The sequence below is a fragment of the Myotis daubentonii genome, chromosome 2, assembly GCF_963259705.1.
Source record: "Myotis daubentonii chromosome 2, mMyoDau2.1, whole genome shotgun sequence".
NCBI lineage: Eukaryota > Metazoa > Chordata > Mammalia > Chiroptera > Vespertilionidae > Myotis > Myotis daubentonii.
The window spans coordinates 120,221,543-120,247,301 of NC_081841.1; the positions used below are offsets into that span (position 1 = coordinate 120,221,543).

The window sequence follows — 25,759 nt, forward strand, 5'->3', positions numbered from 1 at the left end:
CTCTCACCATTCCTGTTCAACATAGTACTGGAAGTGTTAGCCATTGCAATTCGGCAAGAAGAAGAAATAAAAGGCATCCAAATTGGAAAAGAGGAAGTAAAACTGTCCTTATTTGCAGACGACATGATATTATACATACAAAACCCTAGAGATTCCATCAAAAAGCTACTAGACTTAATACATGAATTTGGCAATGTAGCAGGATACAAAATTAACCCCAAGAAATCTGAGGCATTTCTATACACCAATAATGAACTTTCAGAAAGAGAGATTATAAAAACAATCCCATTTACCATTGCACCAAAAAAATTAAGCTACCTAGGAATAAACTTAACTAAAGAGGTAAAAGACCTCTACTCAGAAAACTACAGGACGTTGAAAAAAGATATAGAGGAAGACATAAACAGATGAAAGAACATACCATGTTCATGGATAGGTAGAATCAACATCATTAAAATGTCCATACTACCCAAAGCAATCTATAAATTCAACGCACTTCCCATTAAAATACCAACAGCATACTTCAGAGATCTAGAACGAACTTTCCAAAAATTCATCTGGAATAAAAGAAGACCCCGAATAGCTGCAGCAATCCTGAAAAAGAACAAAGTAGGTGGGATCTCAATACCAGATATCAAGTTGTATTACAAAGCCACTGTTCTCAAAACTGCCTGGTACTGGCACAAGAATAGGCATATAGATCAATGGAATAGAATAGAAAGCCCAGAAACCGGCCCGAACCAATATGCTCAATTAATATTTGACAAAGGAGGCAAGAACATACAATGGAGCCAAGAGAGTCTCTTCAACAAATGGTGTTTGGAAAATTGGACAGATATATGCAAGAAAATGAAAGTAGACCACCAACTTACACCATACACAAAAATAAACTCAAAATGGATAAAGGACTTAAATGTACGACAGGAAACCATAAAAATTCTAGAAGAATCCAAAGGCAACAAAATCTCAGACATATGCTGAAGCAATTTCTTCACTGATACAGCTCCTAGGGCACTTGAAACTAAAGAAAAAATGAACAAATGGGACTACATCAAAATAAAAAGCTTCTGCACAGCAAAAGAAACCATCAACAAAACAACAAGAAAACCCACTGTGTGGGAAAACATATTTGCCAATGTCATATCTGATAAGGGCCTAATCTCCAAAATTTATAGGGAACTCATACAACTTAACAAAAGGAAGATAAACAATCCAATCAAAAAATGGGCAAAGGACCTAAAAGACACCTTTCAAAAGAGGACATTCAGAAAGCCAAGAGACATATGAAAACATGCTCAAAGTCACTAATCATCTGAGAGATGCAAATCAAAACAACAATGAGGTACCATCTCACACCTGTCAGACTGGCTATCATCAACAAATCAACAAACGACAAGTGCTGGAGAGGATGTGGAGAAAAAGGAACACTTGTGCACTGCTGGTGGGAATGCAGACTGGTGCAGCCACTATGGAAGACAGTATGGAGTTTCCTTAAAAAACTGAAAATGGAACTCCCATTTGACCCTGTGATCCCACTTCTAGGAATATATCCCAAGAAACCGGAAACACCAATCAGAAAGGATATATGCACCCCTATGTTCATAGCAGCACAATTCACCATAGCTAAGATCTGGAAACAGCCTAAGTGCCCATCTGTAGATGAATGGATTAGAAAACTGTGGTACATCTACACGATGGAATACTATGCTGCTGTAAAAAGGAAGGAACTCTTACCATTTGCAACGTCATGGATGGAACTGGAGAGCATTATGCTAAGTGAAATAAGCCAGTCAATGAAGGAAAGAAGGAAAAATACCACATGATCTCACTCATTCATGGACAATAGAGACCATTATAAACTTTTGAACAATAATAGATACAGAGGCAGAGCTGCCTCAAACAGATTGTCAAACTGCAGCGGGAAGGCCAAGGAGGGTTGGGGGGCAGGAGGTAGGAGGGTAAGAGATCAACTAAAGGACTTGTATGCATGCATATAAGCATAACCAATGGACATAAGACACTGGGGAATAGGGGAGGCTAGGGGACTGTCTAGGGCGGGGGGATAAAATGGACACATATGTAATACCCTTTGTAATACTTTAAGCAATAAAAAAAATAATAATAAAATAAAAAAAAAAATTAAAAAAAAAGAGGTTGTAATTTACTTTAAAATATCCAGTATTGACAAGGTAATAGTATGTGCTAATTTATATTGAATTCTAGTGGTCAGTCAGTTGCCCTGATCAGAAATTGATACTCCAGATTATTTAATCAGAAGGGTCTCAGTGTAGAGATAAGGCCCAGAATCCAGCTTCCTTAAAGCAAAGGAAGCCAGAAGCTTTATTAGTTAAAATAGCGAATACTAAAAATGGTGTAATTATTGGCTTCTTAATTAGCATAATGGATGATATAAATGATCTTTTATTGATTAAATTAGTGGAATTTAATAAACAGGGTGTCCCCCCAAAATGAATACACACTTTAACAGCTGATAGCTCAATTATGAAAATCAAATGTATTTTAATAAACACTGCCTTTATATTATTCAAAGTGTGTGTATACATTTGTTTGGACACCCTATATGTGAATTCAATATACACTGGCTACCGTATTTCAGAGACTTTTCCAGCAGTCCATAATTAGAGTGTACAGATCTACTGTGGCTTTTAGCCTACATGTTAACACCTCAGTTCTTGGACTTAATTTGTCCAGGAAGGCTGCTCAAGGAGTGATTTGTTTGAAAACTGAATCATTTTTTTCCCATTAGAAATAATGTAAATTGAATTAATCCACTCCAGACCCACAAATGATTCCTTGTTTTAACCTTTCTTATATACAGTGAATGTCTAATATTTGATTTAATATTGAAATAGACACTTCTTTTTAAAAATTTATTGGACACCCTCTCCTAGCCTTAAACAAATCACTTTCAGCACTCCTTCCAGGGGTGTCTTTCAGGAGGTCAGTATGCAGCATTTCTGCTTTTTCATACCCTGGATGCTGTCACCGGCTAATTACTTTTCATATATCCAAATCAACAACAGTTTTTCTACCTCTTCAATTGCCTGTGATCATTGTTTTGTGAATACTTTCACACCCTTAGCAACATCAGCATTCTTGATGGCCTCTTTATGTTTTAAAATTGTGCTAATCCTCAATTTTGCCAGCAACAAAAGCATTCTCTCCTTTGTTGCCTGAGAGATGCTTTTTGTCATGCTGAAGTAGCATGAAAGGGTTGTCAGGTTGAAAACCAAAGTTTTGTTCTGCAAACTAGACATTTTTTTTTCCCCATGAACAACTTGGTCGAGAACTGTATTGTTCTCAATGAGAGGTTTTCGAGAACCAAGATTTAATTGTGCTTTTAGCATTGTGCCCAAGGTTTGATACCTAAATGAAGGTTTGGAAGATTCTCGTTGCTGGTGGCATTACAAGAATAATAGGATCCTGCTCCTCCAATATTCGTGTGTCTTCTTCCAGTGAACCTTCTAGGGAAAATGATCAGCAGATCACCCCAAAAGGTACTGGACCTCCCAAGCTCACAGAAAAGAGGTCTTATGCTTCCTTGCTAAAATGTGTCTGATGAAAAGATATCATATGTGGCAGAAATTGGTCTTGAGAACTGATTTCATCATCACATAGTGAGAATTTGGGGTATGGGGGCTACCTTTACCTGCCCAAAAGATTGTGCCTGACCAAATTGGTTTAGGTCAATTTACCTCAAAGAGTTCAACTAGATAGTACAGGCAAAGAGGAGCTCTCTGGGCAGGAAAGACACTAGGGACCAAGGCAGGGCCATTCTCAGGGACTCATAAATAGGTGGGTTTGCCTGAGGTGAGATTATCAGGATGACAGCCAAGAATGCTTCCCTCCTCACTTCTATGCTCAGCTGAGTTTGGACCTCATTCCTTACATTAATACTATTGAAAATATGCCCAAGGATGATTCACCTCAGAATCACCTGGAAGCATAGCTTCTGCTCTTAAAAATAAGCTCCCAAGCCATTTTTCACCCAGCAGAGCTTACTAATATGGGGAGCCACGCAGGGCGCTCAGCAGAGGAAGCACTAGGTTGGTAGTGTAGTCGGACCCTCTGGCAGCAGGATGGACTATGTTAGGGATAGGTTTGATGTGAGACTCAGATATTGGTCAAGATTTTGGTGACAATCCAGATGATGGTCCTGGAAGGGGTGTGTATTAATTTAAAGAGACCTGTAGGTAACAACCAACTGGCCTGCAAGAGGGCTGGGTTTAGGGAGCCAGTGGGCTTACGATGACTGACAGACTTCTGGTGTGAGGCTAGGAGGGACAGTGATAGTAGCAAGTCTCTTTTGGGCTACTGTTGGTTCTGTCCCTTTTGTCCTGGGAATGCAGATGGCAGTTTACTGGCAGTTTTGTCCCTCCCTGGGCCTGTTTGGGTTGCCGCCCCCACTGCCCACACCAATTTGAATTTTAGAAGTTCCCCAGCATGGCTCCTGCCGTCCACCCTGCTCCTCCAGGCCTGTCAGTCTTGGTCATGCCTGGTGGATGGGAAATTCTAGAAAGTGTGGTTCAAATGATTATAGCATTATCTGATAATATTCATGTAATGAGAAATTAAACCCTACACCATCACCTGCATTTAGTTCCTTAGGAAAAAAAAAATAATAACACCCAATGTGGATTATATAGAAGAAACAACAAGGGCAGTTTCCCTCCAATCACTGATGCCCCAAATCCCTGCCAGATGGCCAAGAAGAGCGGCTCATGTTTTAGCAAATGACAGAACCTCATTACGACACGATTTCATGTTTTAGATGCTATAGGCTTTTATATAAGGTGATGTTCATTTCTTAAACTTGTATGACAACATAATGAATGCATGTAAGTGAAGTGTCCAAAGAAATGTAAAGCAATCAGTCAATTCTTTGCATATTTTATTTTTCATTTGTTGATATCCAACTCACACACATCTGGCGTATTTTACATCTTTGCAATAAAACATGGTTACAATAGCTTAAGGAATTTATATATCCAAAATATTCCACCATGATCTCAAGATGAAATGAACTTGTCGTCCAGATGTTCTGTGTCCTCCCAATTCTAAGCTACAAACTCAAGATATTGCTTACAGCCTGGTGATGAATAACTTAATCATTACTCTGATTCCCCAGAATTTCAGGATTTCATAAATACAAACAACAATGAAGAAGGAATTCAGTTCTAAAACTTACTAGTACAGGTGAATAACAAATAAGTAATCACATAAATAAATAATGATATGTTTCTGGTGCAAAGTGCCAATAGAAAGAAACCATTATCCTGTTTTATCTTTTTAAATAAATGACTGCAAGTAAGTGTAAATTCTGAGAAAATTACATTCCTGTAACATGCCTCATAGCCCTACTGACACAATATGTACATCTATGACAATACAGTCACCAAATATACAAAGAAGAAACATAAATAAAGTGTATATACCCTTGGGTATATAACTTGATCAGTACAATGTATGGAAAATAATTTGATAGCCATAATTTTATATCATAAAAGATGAAGTGCCTTAGACTAGGGATGTGGCTTTAGGTGAGAATTTCACAGAAACCTAAAATAATAACTTTAGTTATTGTCATGATTACGTCCAACTTGTTATTAAAGAAACTAAGCTATTCAAGAACCAAAGGGAAAAACAAAACAGCAACAACAACAACCAAAAGGCATCAGATTCTCTTCCCCTAATGTACAGAGACTAAGCCAGCAGATGACTCTGGAAGAAATGTCCAGAAGCTGGGAAGTCATTACTATTGAACTAATGATCATGACTCTATTTATACAATAAAAACCCAGACCTCATCCCTAATTCCCCTTTCTGCTGTGTCTTCAAATTATGATGGGTGGGGCTGAATTTTCTTTGTATAAAGTACCAAAAAATGGCAAATAATGGCTTAGTATCCAAATGCTTTATGACCAAATTTCACTTAGAAGGGATGAATTTAGATTAAAAAGTACATACCATATTTTAGTGAAAATGTCAAAGATTACCGATTGATCCCAAATACAACCGTTTTATATGAGCTGTGTCCTTGGACAGATCTTTCTGTTTCATAGTATGGATGCACCTTTTCCATCAAGACATCAGGGTTAAAGAGCATGCAAGTTGTAACTCCACAATAAAATTAAGAAACATTGTGGTTGTTTTTTTTTATACAAGGTTTTACTTTTACAAAAGTATCCCTTTAAATAAGATGCATCTGATGTACAAAGTATCAAACATGTTTTTTGTTTTTTTTCTCAGCTTGAAAAGAGGCTGGAAATGGGATGCGGGTTAGGTTCAGAGCTTAACTTCGTAACAACTGGACACAAGGTTCCTCAGAATTGTCAAAAGTCTCTTGTGCGTCCTACTACCTTTTCTCATTTAACCACAATATATGAAATAATTACCAAAAGATTTCCCAATTCTTATAATTTACATGATATAAGCTTGCTTGGTAGAAGCTGGTATTTAGTCATGAAAAAATACACAAAGTAAAATGGCTGCTGACTAAATGTACAGCTATTGCTGGGTGTGATGGAATGTACATACGGAGGTGATGGAGACGAGTTTTTCCACCAGAGATATTGCCTTTCCATGCAGCACTTGTGCTCTCAGTTTGAACTTGGCTTTTGGTTCTTCATTTGTCTTCAGTATCTATTCTGGTGCTCATAATGCCACCGATTAAAATCTATATTGAAAGCTACAATGCTACCAGAAGCCATGCCAGTGATCAGAGTCCTGGGAAAGCAGAGACAGAATTAAGAGTGACACAAATCACTGATGTGGTTGCTATTTTACACTAGACATGATCATGATCTCAAAGTTCACCATATCTCAATGCATGTTCACCGAGATAGGATTAAAATGTATTTGTGGTTCTCCTGAGTGAAGCTAAATCAACCCCACATACCTGAACTGCCAGACTGAGTATCGCTAAACATTTGATAGGACATCTTGTCAGATAAGCACTTCGGAGTATGCACCCTCAATATAGGTTTATCTACCAATTCATAACTTATGTGAATGTGCTATAAGTCCAACATAGGGAATTATAAAATACAAAAGTAACTGAAATTAAGGATGAGATTATTTTTGTTTTTTATAAGGACATAGAAACTTGATAGCATCTTTCCTTACTCCTCTTCAGTGATCCCTGACTCTACTGTGACTTTGCATATGCTCTCTGATTGACCCACCTCCCCACACCTAGAGAAAGCCTTTACTACCCTCCCCACCCTTCAAGAAGTATCAGGTCTATTATTTTGTCCCTGCTTCTCTCACATACAATTTTGGTTATTTGAGCTCTTTGGGGCCAGTAATCTTGTTATGTGTTGTATCCTGCTTAATCTATGATGGTGGTAGCAAATGTTTGCAACCTGAATATATGATGAATAAGTAAGAATATCAGAGAGAACAGTTCAACTACTTAAGAACACAAATTATTTCAAATACTTTAGAAACATCCTTGCATATATAAGTAATTACCCAGTAAGCCATTCCTATTTATTCATTAGTATAGACTACAGCATCTTAGAACACTCTAAGAATAATCTACTTCAATTTTCTTTAAAAACAGGCTGAGCTGCCGAACCGTTTTGGCTCAGTGGATAGAGCTTCGGCTTGCACACTCAAGGGTCCCAGGTTCGATTCCGGTCAAGGGCATGTACCTTGGTTGCTGGCACATCCCCACTGGGGGGCGTGCAGGAGGCAGCTGATCGATCTCTCTCATCGATGTTTCTGGCTTTCTATCCCTCTCCCTTCTTCTCTGTAAAAAATCAATAAAATATATATTTTTTTTAAAAAATTTTTTTAAAAAACAGGCTGAGCTGCAGATGTAATATCCCTTCTTCAAACTAAATTAAATTATACTTTTTTAATTACTTCAATACCATTTTGCTATATTATAAAGATGCTTTGTTAAATTTATTACATAAGCCTTAATATTTATAATATTTTAAAATCAATATTCTTATAAAGAATATACATATAGTTGAAAAAGTTGATTAATAAGCTTTTCTTTTTTCTGTTAAATAGAGGGTGGAGCAAAAGTAGGTTTACAGTTGTTCATATGGAAAACAATATAATAATTAATAAATAACAATATAGGAATAATCTTTGTTTCACATATTCACAACTATAAACCTACTTTTGCCCCACCCTGTGTATAGCAAAACATGAGAAATTACATACCATATTAAAATTATACAGTTTTAATTTATTTTTAAAATTTAAGAATTTTAAGATTTTATATTCTAAATAGTTTTTTCACTAAATAATAAACCCAAAGGTGAATTTTAGGAAAATTCAAAATCCTGTTGCAAACTAAGGAACAATGAAAAATCATATTAATTAAGAAAAGATTGTAGTTCTCAGGGAAACACATAAAACTCAATAAAATAACATAATTGAGAAAAATGTAAATAAGAAAATGGGGTGGAGTTGTTTTGAGGAATGAGGAAATGCCTTGCATCTTTTAAAGCAGGCACCAACTGTAGTCTACACTGTACATTTTTCTGGTAATTAGTTAGTGGGAAGTACGCCTGAAGCTGAAGCTCAGCTCTGCTGAAACTGTTTCCTTCACATCATGTAAGCCAGGGAGGCCTGGCTGAGCCTAGGGGAGGGTATGAGAGCAGAGATGTTGATGGGATTATTCTGTTTTGGGCAGTTTCTGGCGGTGCCTGTTCGTTTTCAGACTCCCTATTCCCTTTGTTTTCTTTTTGCCTTCTGTTTTCCTCTTGCCAGAATCTTCTATTACAGCACTTACTCTTCTCTTCAACTTACCCTTTTCTGAACTAGTCTTTCTTCCATCTGGATGCTGGAATCTTACAGCCTGTTTCACCCTTGGTAGAATGTAAAGAAATTTCTATGACGATTCTCAAGTGATTACACTTCCCCTCGTGGCTCACCTCTGGTCATGGGATAAATCCATTGCTCTAATGCCAGCGTCACATCCGGGGTAAATGTACAGCTGCTTAAAGTCACAGGCCTGCCAGACTTCGACCACACCATTGTCCCCTCCGGTCACCAGGTTCTGGCCATCACTGCTCAGGAGAATTGCCTTCAGAAAAGGCAGAAAAACAGACATTTCTCCCAGTGTTTCCCAATCAGTGGTCAGTACTAAAAAGTACTCAATACAATTCCCTTGTAATTATTATCAACTTTTAGTCATTTGTCCAAGTTTTCTAAAGTCTGATCCATGGAATTTCCAATGTGGAATTCACCAAAGTTATTATATAAACAAAGGATCTTATTAAAACCAATTTATGTTACAAAATAACAGAAGTCCCAAAGAGAATATTATCAATCTAATCCAGGAAGAAGTTGAGAACGAAGTAACATGATGTTTTGTTAAGCCCTGAATATTAACAATGTTAAGACTTTTAGAACAAATGGCAGAAGCATATTTCAATACAGTTTTTAATAATGATAAACCAGGGATTACAATTTATTTGTGAGTAAAGGATAATTTAGTATATGTAATTTTTGTTTACGGTCCTAAAGGTAAGATCCTTTTCCAAAAACTCAGGGGATACAGCACTGACACAGCTGTTTAAAACTGTAAAAGGAGTTTGAAAAAATCTCTTTAAGAGTCTAACCTCTAATCAAACAGCAGCTATTATCTGCAAAGCCTAATTCACTGAATTAATTACTTGGGATTAAATGAACTTTGGGTTTGTTCAAAGAATCCAGTCACCCTTGGTAGAATGTAAAGAACTTATATGAATTTATATGTCTTTAAAACCAGGACATATTTATTGAATATCAGATAAATTCTATTATGAATCCTAATATAAATCACTTAAAATAGTTACTATTTAATCTGTTAGTTTTAGTCTCTATTTAGTACTAAACATGCAGATTTACCCGTGTTGAATCATTGATTTCCATTTGAGCCAAAAGCTTCCCATTAATACTGAAATTGCTGAATCGCCCTCGTTCGTAGTATATGATACAGTGGCCTTCACTGGAGACAGAAATCAAGCGCGGGAACAAGCAGTTTTCTGGTCCTTCAAGGGCTCTCAGCAAATCTCCAGTAATTGTGTGGACAAGGCAAGGGCCCTCTGCAGAATGGAGGGCATCAATGGCCAGAGTCATTGGTGATGACAAGTCACATATTAGCCACCATAAATCCGCAAACCATCCCTGGTATACACTCAGATGTGTGAAAGAAGGTAGACAATAAAAAAGAAGTATGCTGGCAAGAGCCAAGAGTCGATGTTATGTTTGAATGGAACAAAAACAGAGAACTATTAAATAACACACAATTATCTTCCAAAATTTTTATCCGGTTGGTCTTTTCCTCTATAAAAAGGATATAGATCATAGATTATGTGAGAATAAAAAACTATATGACCCCAAAATTTTTTCTTAATGTGCTTTTAAAAGTATTTTCTTTAAAGTTTAGGAGAATCATCAAAACAATTGCTAATTTTGTTTAGTGTATCAAAATTCAAACATTTGTATCACCTAAATCCATTATTATTAGTATTAAGTTTTACATTTTCTATAGTCTATACATAAAATGTAAGAAGCAAATTAAAAATAATTAATCAAGTAATTCAGATTATAGTTATGCTTTTCATCTTTTGAATAAATGAATAGTGAGGCAGGAGTGTAAAATTAGTATGGGGAGTGACTTATTTGCTCCAATTGTATTCTCCCCTGTAGAAATTGTGTTGATAAAATAAAAAATTTACAAACTCATAAAAATAATTTGTTAACATAGTTTGGTATGGCCTTCCCTACCCATCTAAAAACCTACAAAAACTGTAGGTAAATTACATTTCTATTTTTCCATCAGTTTATTTAAGTAGGTACATATATTATAAAATAAGCGAAATTATAAAGCCATACCTAAGTCTCTTCCTGATTACTAAAGTAAAAGACATGTATTATAGAAAATACAGAAAATTAGAAAGAAAAATAGCATCACTTCTAAAGTCATCTGTCACCTACAGAAAATTAATGTTTCTTTCCTATGCCTACTGGCTTTTTTTTTAAAACTTTACCAGGTAGAATGACATTACACATATTGTTAGGATTTCTTTTTAATTAAAAAGACATTTATTGAAAATATTCTATGTGTAGATCTCTGGGTTATTTACTCTTAGATACAAAAATGAAGAAACCACCCTCCCCATACCGCTTATTTTTATGGATATGAGGCGAACAGAATAAGCTCCTAAAAACTAAACCTAGTCATCTCATCACCTTGCTTAGAAAACTTCAATAGTTTCCCACTGTACTTATAATACAATAAAATAAATCACAAATCCTAGCGCCACTGGCCCCTCCCACCTCTTCAGCCTTCTTTCTCTTTAACTCTGTGGCATCATCACTCAGCCTCTTTGGTTTTCTTTCAGTTTCTCTAAGACTAGGTTTCTTCCTGCCCCAGAGCCTTCCCATAAAGAACTGGTATATGAGCCAGAATTAGAACCCAAGTTTCCTGACTTTTCCTAAAACAACACTTCTACTACAAAACACACCAAAAACCAAAGTTAGCAATTTTCAACTTTTTTCATCTCACGGCACACATAAACTAATTATAAAATTCTGCATGTAGTGGTGTGCCTGCCAGGGCACACCAGTTGAAAATAGTTGCCCTAAGTGATCATTTTTTCTTTTCTATAAACCTCTACCTAGTCCCATTTAATTTGTGAATGGGACTCCCACCATGGCCACCTTCCCCTGTCTTCATCCTCCTTGATTTTTATATGTTAGTTTTAAAGGCTGCATCACATAGGAAGTGCTGCAGTTTCATTTTACAGCATTCTGGCTAGAATGCCGGTGACCACACTATATAACATAAAAGTTTTTTTATATATATATTATATCAGTCCTGGTAATTATTGATACTAAAACTAAACAGCTGCAAAAATCCTAGGGTTATATTTGTCTATAGAGAGCCTCCTAAAGGAAAAAAAAATCATGAATCATGGTTAACTTAAGGAGATGGTACAGTTTTAAAAGACCCAAAATGAAAGAAATATCTTCTGACCTTTAGCACCACTGATAACAAGTCCAAGCTCTGCGCAGACAGAAACACAGACAACTTCATGGTCATGGCCTGTGAGAACAGCCCTTGGTGCAGGATAGTCACCTGCAAGGAAATAGCAACGGAGAGTCACTGTATGCTGATGGCAGAAATGAAGAAGTACACCATTAAATCAAATGTTTAAAATAATAATCATTAATGTTTGTTAATGGCATTTACTAGCTGTGTTTTACCACAAGCCAGTTACTTAACTTCTCTGCTGTTTCCTGCTTAGATGACTGGATAATGTAACAAATAAAATGTGCTTACATTATAAAGTGGTGATAATTATTCCTTTTTCCTGGTTATTGTTATAAAACAGATACCAAGCTGCCAAGGCATTTAAATGCTTTATCTTATTTAATAACAGCAATATTCAGATGAGTTAGGCACTGTTATTATCCCTCTTTTATAGCCAAGAAACCCGTGTTTATAACTTGTACAAGTTCATACAGCAAGCAAGTATTAGACCTAGAGCTATCCAATTTTAAAATGCATGCTCGTACCCCTTTAAAAATGTCCCAACAGAACAAGCTGAGGAGCTTTGACTTTTTAAAATCCTCACCAATGAATATGTTTATTGATTTTAGAGAGAGGGGAAGGGGGAGGGAGAGAGAAAGAGAGAGATGAGAGAGAGAGAGATGAGAGAGAGAGAGAGAGAAAGAAACATTCATGTGAGAAAGAAACATGAGAAATAAACATGACCAGTTGCCTCCCATACCTAGATATGTGTCCTGACCAGGAATAAAACCTACAACCTTTTGTTTTATGGGATGACATTCCAATCAACTGAGCCACACTGGCCAGGGATGATTTTTGAAGAGAAAGGAAAGTAGGAAAGGAAAGAAGAAATAGTCATCTTAATTTCCCTCTTGACTTAATAAAGTCAAAGCCAGCTAAAGTGTCCAACTGAACTATATGCCATAAGTATTTTCACTGCTAGGTGGTTTCAGGAACATTGAATGAATGCCTTCTAAGTGACAGGCACTCTCCAAGTGGGCTAGGAGTGGAAACTATCTACACTAATAAAAGACAAAGATGCTAATTGACCGTACCATCCCTATGCCCAAGCCATGCCTACTAGCCAATCAGAGCGGTTATATGCAAATTAACCCAACCAAGATGGCGGCTGGCAGCCACGGAGCTGGAGCAAGCAGGAGGCTTGGTTGCCCCGGTGATGGAGGAAGCCAAGCTCCCCGCACCTGTCCTGGCCGGCTGTGGCCTCCGCAAAAGGCAGCAAAGTTTCAATTATAAAAGCTAAATAAACCCCAGATACCCACTTCCAGCCAGCCTCTACTGGGAGCTTCGGTGGCTGAGGGCTGTGGCTAGCCTGCAAACAACCATCAGTCCCTCACCCAGGACAGCCAAATGCTCATGGGGTGAGGGTCCCTGCTGGGGGGCTTGGCCAGCCTGAAAACAGCCATCAGCCCCTCACCCAGTCTGGCCAGGCACCCCAGTGGGCACCCCCACCCTGAAGGGGGTGTGGCCAGCCTAAAAACGCCCATCAGCCCCTCACCCAGGCTGGCCAGGCACCCCAGCAGGACCCTCACCCTGATCCTCAACACCCTTCAGGGCAAACCAGCCAGCCCCCACCCATCCACCAGGCCTCTATCCTATATAATAAAAGGGTACTATGCAAATTGACCCTAACAGCAGAGCGACTGGGAATCACTGGTCAATATGACACACACTGAACACCAGGGAGCAGACGTTCAATGCAGGAGCTGCCCCTTGGTGGTCAGTGTGCTCCCTCAGGGGGAGCTCTGCTCAGCCACAAGCCAGGCTGATGGCTGCCAGTACAGCAGTGGTGGTGGGAGCCTCTCCCGCCTCCTCAGCAGCAGTAAGGATATCCGACTACAGCTAGGCCTGCTCCCCGTTGGCAAGTGGACATCCCCCAAGGTTTCCCAGTCTGCCAGAGGGATGTCTGACTGCCAGCTTAGGCCCAATCTCCCAGGGAGCAGGGCTAAGCCAGCAGGTGGTAATCCCCCGAGGGGTCCCAGACTGCGAGAGGGCACAGGCCAGGCTGAGGGACCCTCCCGAGTGCACAACTTTTGTGCACCAGGTCTCTAATAGAGGTATAAGGCATAACCTGGAACTGTGAGAACACATCAAACAATCCTGGCCCTGCCCAGGCTTACTCTCACCACTGGCACTCAGTAGTGAAAAGCATGAAGATGAACAAGTGTATGTGCACAGAGTATAGCAGGGACCAAAAAAATCTGCAAAAATTTAAGAGACAATCAGAATATTTGGTTAATAAACTGCATGAAAACAGTGTGAAAAGGGTTACCAAAGTTGAAAGGGCATCATGGCCAACATTGTCTTACTGGGAAAACTAGAGAAGCCAATTTGGAAGGAAAGTGAAAGACCTCTATAGTCTTGGGGTACAAAAGTGTAGAGGAAAAGAAAACAGTAGAAAGTCATAGAGGAAATCTGGAAGGTGAATGGGGTATGGTGCCAACCTGGGAAGGTCTGTGATAGTTCCTTTTGTGGATGGGAAAAGAGAGCCAGTGTTAGCAATAAAAGAGGACCTGAAAGATCCACTGGAACAGCTCCTAAGTCAATGGAAACTAAAGAGAAAATAAATAAATGGGACTATACCAAAATAAAAAGCTTCTGCACATCAAAAGAAACCATCAACAAAACAGCAAGAAAGCCCACCGCATGGGAGAACATATTTTCCAATGTTATCACTGATAAGGGTTTAATTTCCAACATTTACAGGAAACTCATACAACTTAACAAAAGAAAGATAAACAACCCAATCAAAAAATAGGCAATGGACTTAAATAGACACTTTTCAAAAGAAGACAGAAGGAAGGCCAAGAGACATATGAAAACATTCTCAAAGTTACTAATCATCTAAGAGATGAAAAGCAAAACAACGAGGTACCATATCACACCTATCAGAATGGTTATCATCAACAAATCAACAAAAGACAAGTGTTGGTGAGGATGCAGAGAGAAAGGAACCCTCGTGCACTGCTGGTGGGAATGCAGACTGGTGCAGCCACTGTGGAAAACAGTATGGAGTTTCCTCAAAAAAATTAAAAATGGAACTCCCAATTGACCCAGTAGTCCCACTTCTAGGATTATATACCAAGAAACCAGAAGCACCAATCAGAAAGGATATAATCTTTCGGGTCCTCTTTTACTGCCAACACTGGCTTTCTTTTCCCATCCACCAAAGGAACTATCACAGACCTATGTTCATAGCAGCACAATTTACCATAGCTAAGATTTGGAAACTGCCTAAGTGCCCATCAGCGGATGAGTGGATTAGAAAACTGTGGTACATCTACACAATGGAATACTAACTACACTGCGGTAAAAAAGAAGTAATTCTTTCCATTTGCAACAGCATGGATGGAGTGGAGAGCATTATGCTAAGTGAATTAAGCCAGTCAGAGAAAGATAATTATACATGATCTTACTCATTTGTGGCATATAATGAACAACATAAACTGATGAACAAAAACAGATCCAGAGACAGAGAAGCATTGATCAGACCGTGAAACCTCAGAGGGAAGGTAGGGGAGGGCTGGGTTAAGGGAGGAGAGATCAACCAAAGGACTTGTATGCATGCATATAAGCATAACAAATGGATACAGATACCATGGGGGTGAGGGCATGAGTGGGAGGGTGGGGGGGGCGGTTGGGGGGATAAGGACACATATGTAATACCTTAATCAATAAAGAAAAAAATAAAATAAAAATAACAACATAGATAACTCATCTATAAAATATGTGAACAACATGATTCAGGGCAAGCATATTTATACATCAACTAGAGGCTCAGTGCACTAAATTTGTGCATGGGGAGGTTTTCCCTCAGCCCAGCCTGCACCCTCTCCAATCTGGGACCCCTCAGGGGATGTCCAACTGTCAATTTAAGCCTGATCCCCAGGATCGGGCTTAAACCGGCAGCCAGACATCTTTTTCACAATCCTGGACTGCTGGCTCCAAGTTGCTCACCTGCCTGGCTGCCTGGTTGCCCCTAAATGCCCCACCCGCCAGCCTAATTGCCCCTCACTGCCTCTCTGTGCCAGCCTGATCACCCCTAACTATCCCCCCTGCTGGCCTGGTCACCCCTAACTTCCCTCCTCTGCTGGCCAGGTCGTCCCCAACTGCCCCCTCCCTGCCATCCTGTATGCCCCTCACTGCCCCCCCCCCCGCCAGCCTAATTACCCCCAGCTGCCCTCCTGCCAGCCTGGTTGCTCCCAACTGCCCCCCTGCCATCCTGGATGCCCCTCACTGTACCCCCTACCAGCCTAATCACCCCAAACTGCTGCTCCTGCCAGCCTGGTTGCCCCTAACTGCCCCCTGCCAGCCTGGTCACACCCAACTGCCCCCTCTATTGGCCTGTTGTCCCCAACTGCCCCCACTTGCCAGCCTGGTCACCCCTCACGACACTCCCACTGGCCTGGTCGCCCCATGCAACCTGCTGTTCAGTCGTTTGGCCATCCCTCACTAACCACCCCTGCCAGCCTGGTTGTAGGCAGCCATCTTGTGAGGGCATGAGGGTTAATTTGCATATTACCGCTTTATTATATAGGATATAACAGTGTAACAATTGGGATTGAAATATTGGGCAGAAACAAGCAAAATAAAATTCAACAAATATATGAAAAAAAAAAAGGAGGATTCACTGAAGTGAAACTCCTGTGAAGGCAGTGTAATCAGAACAATAGACATAAAACACTTACAGGCAGTATAATCAGACTCAACAAATATCAATGTTTTGTAATGCCTCACTATTTCATTAAAAACATCACATGTATTAATGTCTTATGTTACCTATTTATTTCTTTTAATTTAAAAAGATTTTTTTATTGATTTTATAAAGAGGAAGGAAAAGGGAGGGAGAGAGGAAGGGAAGGAGGGAGAGAGGGAGGGAGGGAAGGAAGAAGGGAGGGAGAGAGAAACATTGATTGATTGGCTGCCTCCCACATGCACCCCAACTGGGACTCAAACCCTCCACATTTTTGTGTATGGGATGACACTCCAACCAACTGAGCCACAACAGTCAGGGATCTCACTTTTCATTTTTAAACAACTCTAGCTATGACATTGGTTTATCCTGGCTCTGTTGTTTAGTTGATGCTATAATATCATCTTAGCAAAGAGTAAGTACTATATGTAAATATGCCTTTGTGCATATATATAAACAACATTATTTACTTTAAGTTGTCAGTATCATTGCCCATTACTTTTTTCCTTGAAAAGGCATGTTGTAACTTGGTCTTGTAGCTACAACTCTTCCAGAATTCTTGGTATTTCTCAAGCTACGATCTATATGCCCTGAGATCTGTGAATATTTTCTGGAGGTAGAAAAGTTCTACAAAAAGTTTCAAATTTGAGATTTGTATTTTAATAATACTCTAAAAATGTTTTTAACCAGTTATAAGGATAAAATTTCTGTCAAAATTTAGTCCATGGCAATTTAATGTTGAAATTTAATTAAGTCATTGTTTCTCCAAATAGGGAACATGGGGTCAAGAACACATTTCTCAGAGTCATTGTTTTGTACTCTATAAAGGGATTAGTATATTAGTCAAGTTTGAGAAACGTTACTGTAGACTTTTTTCCTCCAAGTTTACAAATTCTTTTCAAGTTGGCATCTATCTGATTTCCCTTTGTTTTTAATATATTTTTACTAGAGGCCTGGTACACAAAATTCATGCATGGGGTCGGGGGGTGTCCCTCAGCCCAGCCTGCATCCTCTCACAATCTGGGACCTCTTAGGGGATGTAGGACCTAAACTGTCAGTCCGACATCCCTCTCACAATCCGGGATGCTACATGCACCAGTGACCATACTTTTCATACAGGTGAAAGGCATCTTGCTGTTGTATGGGCAGCTACAATTTTTTGCCCTGATTATAAAAAGTAGTACATAACATGATACTTCTGAGGCTGTAGTACCATTTTACCCATCTTATGGTGGAAAAACTGAAGCGGAGAAGTTAAGTAATTGGCTTTATCACACAGTTATAAGTGTCAGAATCAGGACCGACCACAAAATGTGCAAGCCAGAGTCCATGCATGTCATCACTGCATCATCCTGTTTTTTCACTGTTAGAGTAGCTTTGCCAGGTTTTAATATTTAAATCTAAGAGAATGTTCCCAATATATAGGGTAGGGTCCCTGGGCCTGGCTGGTGCTCAGGGCCATCTCTTGGGTGCCCAGTGGGCGGGGCGATCGGGGGCTCCCGCTGGCACCTGCCTTGGCTGGCAGCCTGGCACTGCCCGCTGGCCGGTTCCACCTCCCGGTTGCTGCCACTTGTCAGCGGCAGCTCCTGCGTTAAGCGTCTGCCCCCTGGTGGTCAGTGCATGTCATACAACCAGTTGTTCCACAGTTCGGTTGATTTGCATATTAGGGTTCCATTAAATAGAATTGATTTCAGAGAGGAAGGGAAAGGAGGAGAGATATAGAAACATCAATGATGACAGAGAATCATTGATTGGCTGCCTCTTGTGTGCCCCCTATTGGGGATCCAGCCCACAATTGGGCATGGGCCCTGACTAGGAATCAAGCCATGCCCTCCTGGTTCATAGGCTGCTGCTCAACCACTGAACCACACAGATTGTGCTACCTTTTTTTTAGAATTAAATACAAAGGTAATTACATCCTATCTAATAAAAGAGAAAAATGGTAATTGGCGTACGACGATACCCTTTTCATTGGCTAATCAGGGCTATATGCAAATTAACTGCCAACTATGATTGGCAGTTAACTGCCAACTATGATTGGCAGTTAACTGCCAACAAGATGGCAGTTAATTTGCATATGTAGGCACAATGCAGGGAGGCAAAAGGGAAAGCAGGAAGAAGCCCCCTGCCACTGACAGTGATTGGAAACCCAGGGGGGAGCTAAGAGCTGGGGGGCAGGGCAAAGGCGGCCCTGGGGCTGCCTTTGCCCTGCCCCCCAGCCATGATCGGAGAATCAGGCGCCTTTGCCGCCCTGGCCAGTGATAGCAGGAAGTAGGGGTGGAGCCAGCGATGGGAGCTGGGCACGGTCGAAGCTGGCAGTCCCAGGAGCTAGGGGTCCCTTGCCTGGGCCTAAAGCGGAGCCCACGATCGCGGGGCCGCTGCAGCTGCGGGTCCCCGCTGCCCGGGCCGGACACCTAGGCCAGAGGCATCCTGCAGGGGCAGGGGCGGAGCCTGCAACCGCGGGGAGCATGGGGTCCCCTGCCCAGGCCTGACACCTCTGCCAGAGGCCTCAGGCCTGGTCAAGGGGCCGATCCGGTGATTGGTGATCGGAGGGTGATGAGGGTCAACTCCTCTGGCCGAGGCATCAGGCCTGGCCTGGGGGTGGAGCCGGGGATTGGGGGGATATGATGGTCCCCTTGCCCAGGCCTGAAGCCTGGGTCAGAGGCTTCAGGCTTGGGCGGGGGGTGGAGCAAGCAATCAGAGGGAGATGGGGGTCCCCTGCCCAGGCATGATTCCTTGGCCAGAGGCCTCAGGCCTGGGCAGGGGCCAGAGCCAGTGATCGGGGGGAGATGGGGGTCCCCTGTCCAAGCCTGACACCTCTGGCAGAGGCATCAGGCCTGGCCAAGGGGCCGATCCTGCGATTGGAGGGTGATGGGGGTCAACGCCTGTATGTGAGAGGGGGCAGGCTGGGCTGAGGGACACTCCCCTCCCCACACACACCCAGTGCACGAATTTCGTGCACCGGGCCCCTAGTATTAAATATTTATAACTTATATATAAGATTAAGAGAAAATAAATTCTCTTATACTCACCACCTACTTTAAGAAATATATAACACTGGAGGCCTGGTGCACAAATTTGTGCACCAGTGGGATCCCACAGCCAGGCCTGCTCCCTCTCACAATCTGGAACCCCTCAGGGGATGTCGGACTACTACTACAGGCCAGGCCAAGGGACCCCACCAGTGCACAAATCCGTGCACTGGGCTTCTAGTATGCATATAAGATCTTTGGTTAATCTCTTCCCCTTCTTCCCCCTTCCCTCTGAGATTCATCAGTCTGTTCCATGTTTCCATGCCTGTGTGTTGACCGTCTGCCCCCTGGTGGTCAGTGCGCATCATAGCTACTGGTCAAACAGCCGAACATTAGGATGGTCGCTTAGGCTTTTATATACGTAGATTACCAGTAACCTTTGTGCCCCCTTTCTTATATCTTAGACTTAGAGAATATTATGCCTTCTAAAAAAGAATTCTGTACTTTTCTCTTCATTCTGGCTGTTAAGTTTATGAACTTTCTTTCATAGTACTTGAGTTCCTGGTGTGCTGGCCTGGTTTCCTCTGTGAACTCTTATTCTGGGTTGGGTGGACTCCCGTCCCCTGCCCATTTTGTCTCTCAGAAAATTATGTCTGCCTCCCAGCGAGCATCCAACACTCTTCCCCTCTGGTCTGCCAATATCTCGTCCTTCACATCCACCCATCTTCTGTTTCCCCAGAAATTTCTCACACTTTTATGTGAGTTTTCTCAGCTACATCAGCTTCAATTTTGCTTTTGAGGCAATTCTTACTTGTATGGAGTGTATGTGTGCATATGTGTGTGTGGTGGGGAATGGTTTGGCAGGTCATGTCAGTTGGTGATCTTTTCTAAATGTATGTATAGTGCTATAATATGTTGAAATATTGGCAGAGTATCATTTGTAATTGTCAGCAGTCTGGATTTGTCTAAAACATAGTTATATGATTTATAAAATCATGTTTCAAAGATGTCCTGAATTTCCTGGTAAAATAAGGATTGAGTATTAAGATTTTTTTGTGAAATACTATCCTTAATTTTTCTAAATGAATAATTTTATCAGAGAGACTGGTGAATTGAAAAAACCTTAAAATTATATGTTTAATAAAATTTATATACAGTGAGAGTTTCTTAAACTTTTTCCTTATATGCTACAGAAAGAATAAAAAGCAATCTAGTTCTATTGCAGGGAATCAAAACCATGTATGAAATATTTAAAATATATTTTATGTATGTAATGTTTCTTTCTATTAAGAAATACATTTTCAAAAGCTAGCACCTGATTTATAAAGTTTAAAATATTTTGTCATTACAATTTCCCCAGATCCTTTGAATAAACTGTAGAATTTAGCTATTAGGGGTATCATTTAGGACCTCTGAAAGCATTGTTTCCCCCTTTAAACTAGAGAAAACTAAATAAAAAGTAAGTAAAACATTATTCAGAGACTTTGGAGCTGGAAAACCAACTCCAATATGCAGGAAGAAAGCATATTTCCTATTTTATATTTCATTGCCAGTGACAGATGTTATGCACTTCAACAATCATTCAAAATCCTGGGAATATTCTGTCACTGTCACATCACAATTGATGGATGTAGCTGAGGGTTAAAGTGCAGGGGGAGGTGCAGGTGAGACCTCCTCTCTAAGGACTACAGTGGCATAACACTCAGTGTCCAGTCATTTCTTTAACAGAAGCGTTCTCTGTGTGAGGGAATTACTATGAATGATAATTAACAAACACATCCAGTTTTGAGATTCCTTATGGGCAAGCATTTAGAAACTCTAAATATAAAAAGGCTTATCATAAACAGATTCCATCTCATTTTTATCAAACATCATTTCAGTATTTTAAAAACAGATGATGAAAAAAGCACAAAGGCATTAGATGTTGCCATTCACATAGAACTGACAAGAAGAGCTTTTTCAGTGAGGTAGTCTATGGCTTTTAGAGAAATGATCAAAGTAAAGATTACTCATGGTTATTTTCAACCTAATTTGTGGAACTACTAATATGCTTTGGTCCTTCTGAATCAGAACTAAGCAAAAACAGCAGAGTTTCTAAGGTCTCTGATCCTCAGTACAGTCAGAAGTCAAACCTCCTGATGCTATACGACATTTGGATTTTATCTATGACTGTTGTGAAGTCATTGCAGAATCATTGCAGGAGGCATTTTCATTCATGCTTATACCTACATAAAATATGATAGATTTTTGACTTAAATCCCAGAATAAGATATCTAATCAATGGGTGCTGTAGTTCTATCACTACTCTGATTTCAAGATTTATATAAAAAATTATGTTAGACATTTGCTGGGATAGCTCAGAAAAACTGTGTCAGTGAGGAATTTCTTATCAAGATACTGTGTCCTCAGCCACAGGTAGTACTACAGCTGAGGTCCTGCTCAAGTATCCAAAATGCCTGGGTCACATGGTTACCCACATTAAGAACATTCCATGGATGGAAAGCATCCCATGATGTGGTTTCATTTTATTACATATTCATAGAGTACTCAATGAAAAATAGGAGATAGAATCCTATTTATTCATTAGAGGCCCAGTGCACGAAAATTTATGCACTGGGGCTGGGGGGGGCGTGGCCTTAAGCCCAGCCTGGCCCCTCTCACAGTCCGGGAGCCCTCAGGGGATGTCCTACTGATATGATGTCCTCTGCGGGAGGCGACTGGGCTGATCATGGGAAGGTGCTGCCCCCATCACCCTTTTGCTGCTGCCACTGCCGGCCGCCGCAGCCATGAAGGTGTTTTCATCAATACGGAGTCCAGTCCCTCCACCACAAAAAAATGACAACTTTCTTTAGGCATTTTCAAGATGTCTCTTTCATAGGATATGACATTTCTTTCTTTCTTTTTTTTTTTATCTTCACCTGAGGGTATTTTCCCATTGATTTTTAGAGACCGTGGAAGAGAGAGGGAAAGACAGAGAAAAAAATCAATGTGAGAGGGGCACTTCGCTTGATTACCTCCTGCATGAGTCCTGACCTGGGCCCCAGCCAGGGAGGAGCCTGAAACCTAGGTACATGCCCTTGACCAGAATTGATCCCGGACCCTATAGTCCACAGGCTGAGGCTCTATACACTGAGAAAAACTGGCTAGGGAAGGATATGACATTTCTGCGCCCCTCCAGCAGCGGACCTTCATTTTTTCCTCCAGGAGTGAGGTGGAAAGGCCCTAGATCACCTTCTTGGATTCTTATTACCCAAGTTACCAAGAATACTGCAAGTGGTGTACATGGAGCTTAGCCATTGAGCGGTCAGAAAAGGTGTTTCCTCTGCAGCTCACATGCAGAGGTGGGACTGCCAGTGTGCTATAGCTGGCAGGCCCTCTTCTCTCCAGGCCTGCACCACCCATGGCTTGCCTCACTGCGCACGCAATCCCCTCCCACCCACCTGCGTGTGCAGCCTCCTCCTGAGCAGTAGTGATGTTACGGCGTCCTGGACAATTTGCATATTACCTCTTTATATATATAGATTCTTCCTCATAGATGAATGACATTGAGTACATTTTCCTCTGAGCACTATAGTTGCAGGGCAAACCTTGAAGTCTTGAACCTGGATCTAGGGCACAGTACATTACTCTCACACCATCACCTTCCCAAAATAATCAATATTGTAATCCACCTTCCTTTCCCAAGAAAGTAGGTTTCTGCCTAATGCCCAGAGAGCCTTCCTCTAACCCTATCTGTGATCTGAAGCTCTCTGATTATGAGAACAGATTAGTCACTTTTCTGTTTTTTATCTTGCTGCTGATGCAGGCCAAAGGCTCTTGCAGCCTTAGTTCCATGAAGATAAAGGAAAGGCAGAGACCTAGTGCCAAGCAGCTAGACCCCTTCCTAGTCACAAGACCTATAAAGTCTCCTAATGTCAGGTTAAGTGTTGGAGGGCTGAGAGGTCTAGTAGCCCAGGTCCTGTGCTAGAGATGTTACACTACAGATACCACGTGGCCCTCAGAAAGTCTCATGAGGTAAAACATTTTACACATATAACTATCCTTTAATACTTAATGAAAAGATGGTTTAACATATACTAAACCTTAGGTAAAATTCCATGTTCTGAGAAGTGAATCAAATTCCCTATCTAATATGTATGCATACATTTGAAATACCTCTGGGCTATTCTTTACTCATGCTTTTATCTCTTATAATGTCAATGGTTAGTGTGGTTGTAGAACTGGGCATCAGGATAGTCATTTTAAAAGAAGGCTGGATGGAAACAAAGAGAGGGATATAATCTGGCCAATGTTTTGTGATAGGTTATGGCCGGCAGGAGGGTCAGAGTCCAGGGCTGAAGCATGCACAATGGAAGCCTGGGGAGGGATGTGTGCACAGCTGGAGTCTCCTCTTCAATGGGCTTCTCATTGCATAGTGCTTATATGCTCACACATTGCTAAAAGGCTTGTTTTTAAAAGTGAAACAAAAAAAGCACAATACCAATGTCTTATACATATTATTAGAATATTTGTAGATTTGAGCTGAAAAGATGAAGGGTAAATTATCTTTCAAAGTTTCCTACTGCTAGGATTTTCAAAATTTTCTATACATGTATCAACTAGCTCTCTATAAAGCACCTCATATCTGGTATAAACATTAAAGCCACACACTTTAAAAGCAGATTTGATTTTGAGCTGAGGTCCCAATGTATTTTAAAAGTCTGTTGAAGAGACAACAATGTTGACTTGCCCCTCTTGTGACTATCTTGTTGGAAGATACAGCACATAATGAGAAATGTCAAGTCCCAAGATCAATAAAATTTGGGGCTCTAGGGATTCTAGGAATAGCATTGATCCTTTTAAAGAACACCAGGCAGAGATGGGTTGTAATATATTGCAAAGAGGGGCTCAGGAGGATTAGCGGCCAAGTCCAAGATACCTACCTGATAAAAAATTCAATCAGCTTTTAGCACAAATTGCTTGTTCTGCTCTCCTTTCTCTCAAGCAGCAGGCTGCTTCCAATTAAAGTGCACGAATTAATTTTTATCACTTCCAAATTAGTTTCAGAATTTTTGGGAAAGTCTGTTTCAGATTAAAGCACCTGTCCCTCACATGCCTACAATTCTGTTATAAAGTCAGGACCTATTTAAATATCTAAGAACATTTTTGATGTTCACAGTCACAAGTTTGAAAGAGTAATAATGATTATTAATATTATAAAATCCTATATAATAAAAGACTAATATGCAAATTGTCCCATCAGGATTTCGACCGACCAGAATTCAACCGCTCACTATGACATGTGCTGACCACCAGAGGGTGGCATGGAATAAAGGAAGGCCCTGGCCAGCAGCTGAAAGGAAGGCCCCAGCTGGCAGCCAGAAGGTCTCAATCAGCCCTGATCGCCGGCCAGGGCCTTACCCATGAACAAATTTCATGCACCAGGGCTCTAGTATATTAATAAAGTAACTATGATTCAACTGTAACCTATGCTAGGTAGCCTTTTCTTTATTCTTTTATGTTTTAAAACTCTTTGTAATAATCTGTTTTAAAATTTTCATTGCCTTGGTCAGAAATTCATTGAAACTATAAAATAATTAGAAAAAGCTTTTTTTTCAGAGATGTTTAGTCACAACAATATTTTTGACACAATAAAACCATAAACTCTTTCCATATCTAAAATATCCACAGATATTACTTATTTTTCTCTGTGGCACCTATAGAGCTATCCATCGAAAAATAATGACAATGCAAAAGAAGCATAAATATACAGTGGTGGGGGAAAGTAGATTAAATTACCAGCCATCACTGTCTAAAAGATAAATCATAAATAAGGATATAAAATAATGATAATATGATAATAAGACATATAATACAAATAAATATTAAAATGATTAATAACAATATAAGAATAAACTGTTTCACATACTCACAACTGTAAACCTACTTTTGCTCATCTCTGTATTAAAGTAACTTGAATCTACCTTGAGCAGTGTGCAAAGTAAGGTGAGTAAATGTATCTTTTGATGTGGTTCTGTATAAATACGATTCAGC

At 40.3% G+C, this 25,759-nt stretch overlaps 1 protein-coding gene across 5 annotated transcripts in view; it reads right to left on the reverse strand.

The window, feature by feature from the left end:
• Positions 1 to 4,895: 4,895 nt before the first annotated feature.
• Positions 4,896 to 25,759, reverse strand: part of NBEA (neurobeachin) — a 990,744-nt gene continuing 969,880 nt past the window's right edge. For all 5 annotated transcript variants that reach the window (XM_059684425.1, XM_059684424.1, XM_059684423.1 and 2 more), the window contains 4 exons: positions 12,008 to 12,109; positions 9,874 to 10,070; positions 8,916 to 9,067; positions 4,896 to 6,747 (listed from right to left, as the gene is read on the reverse strand). In XM_059684425.1, coding sequence (XP_059540408.1) covers positions 6,657 to 6,747; positions 8,916 to 9,067; positions 9,874 to 10,070; positions 12,008 to 12,109 — 542 coding nt within the window. In that variant the 3' untranslated portion in view covers positions 4,896 to 6,656. The remainder of the gene's footprint in view (positions 6,748 to 8,915; positions 9,068 to 9,873; positions 10,071 to 12,007; positions 12,110 to 25,759) is intronic.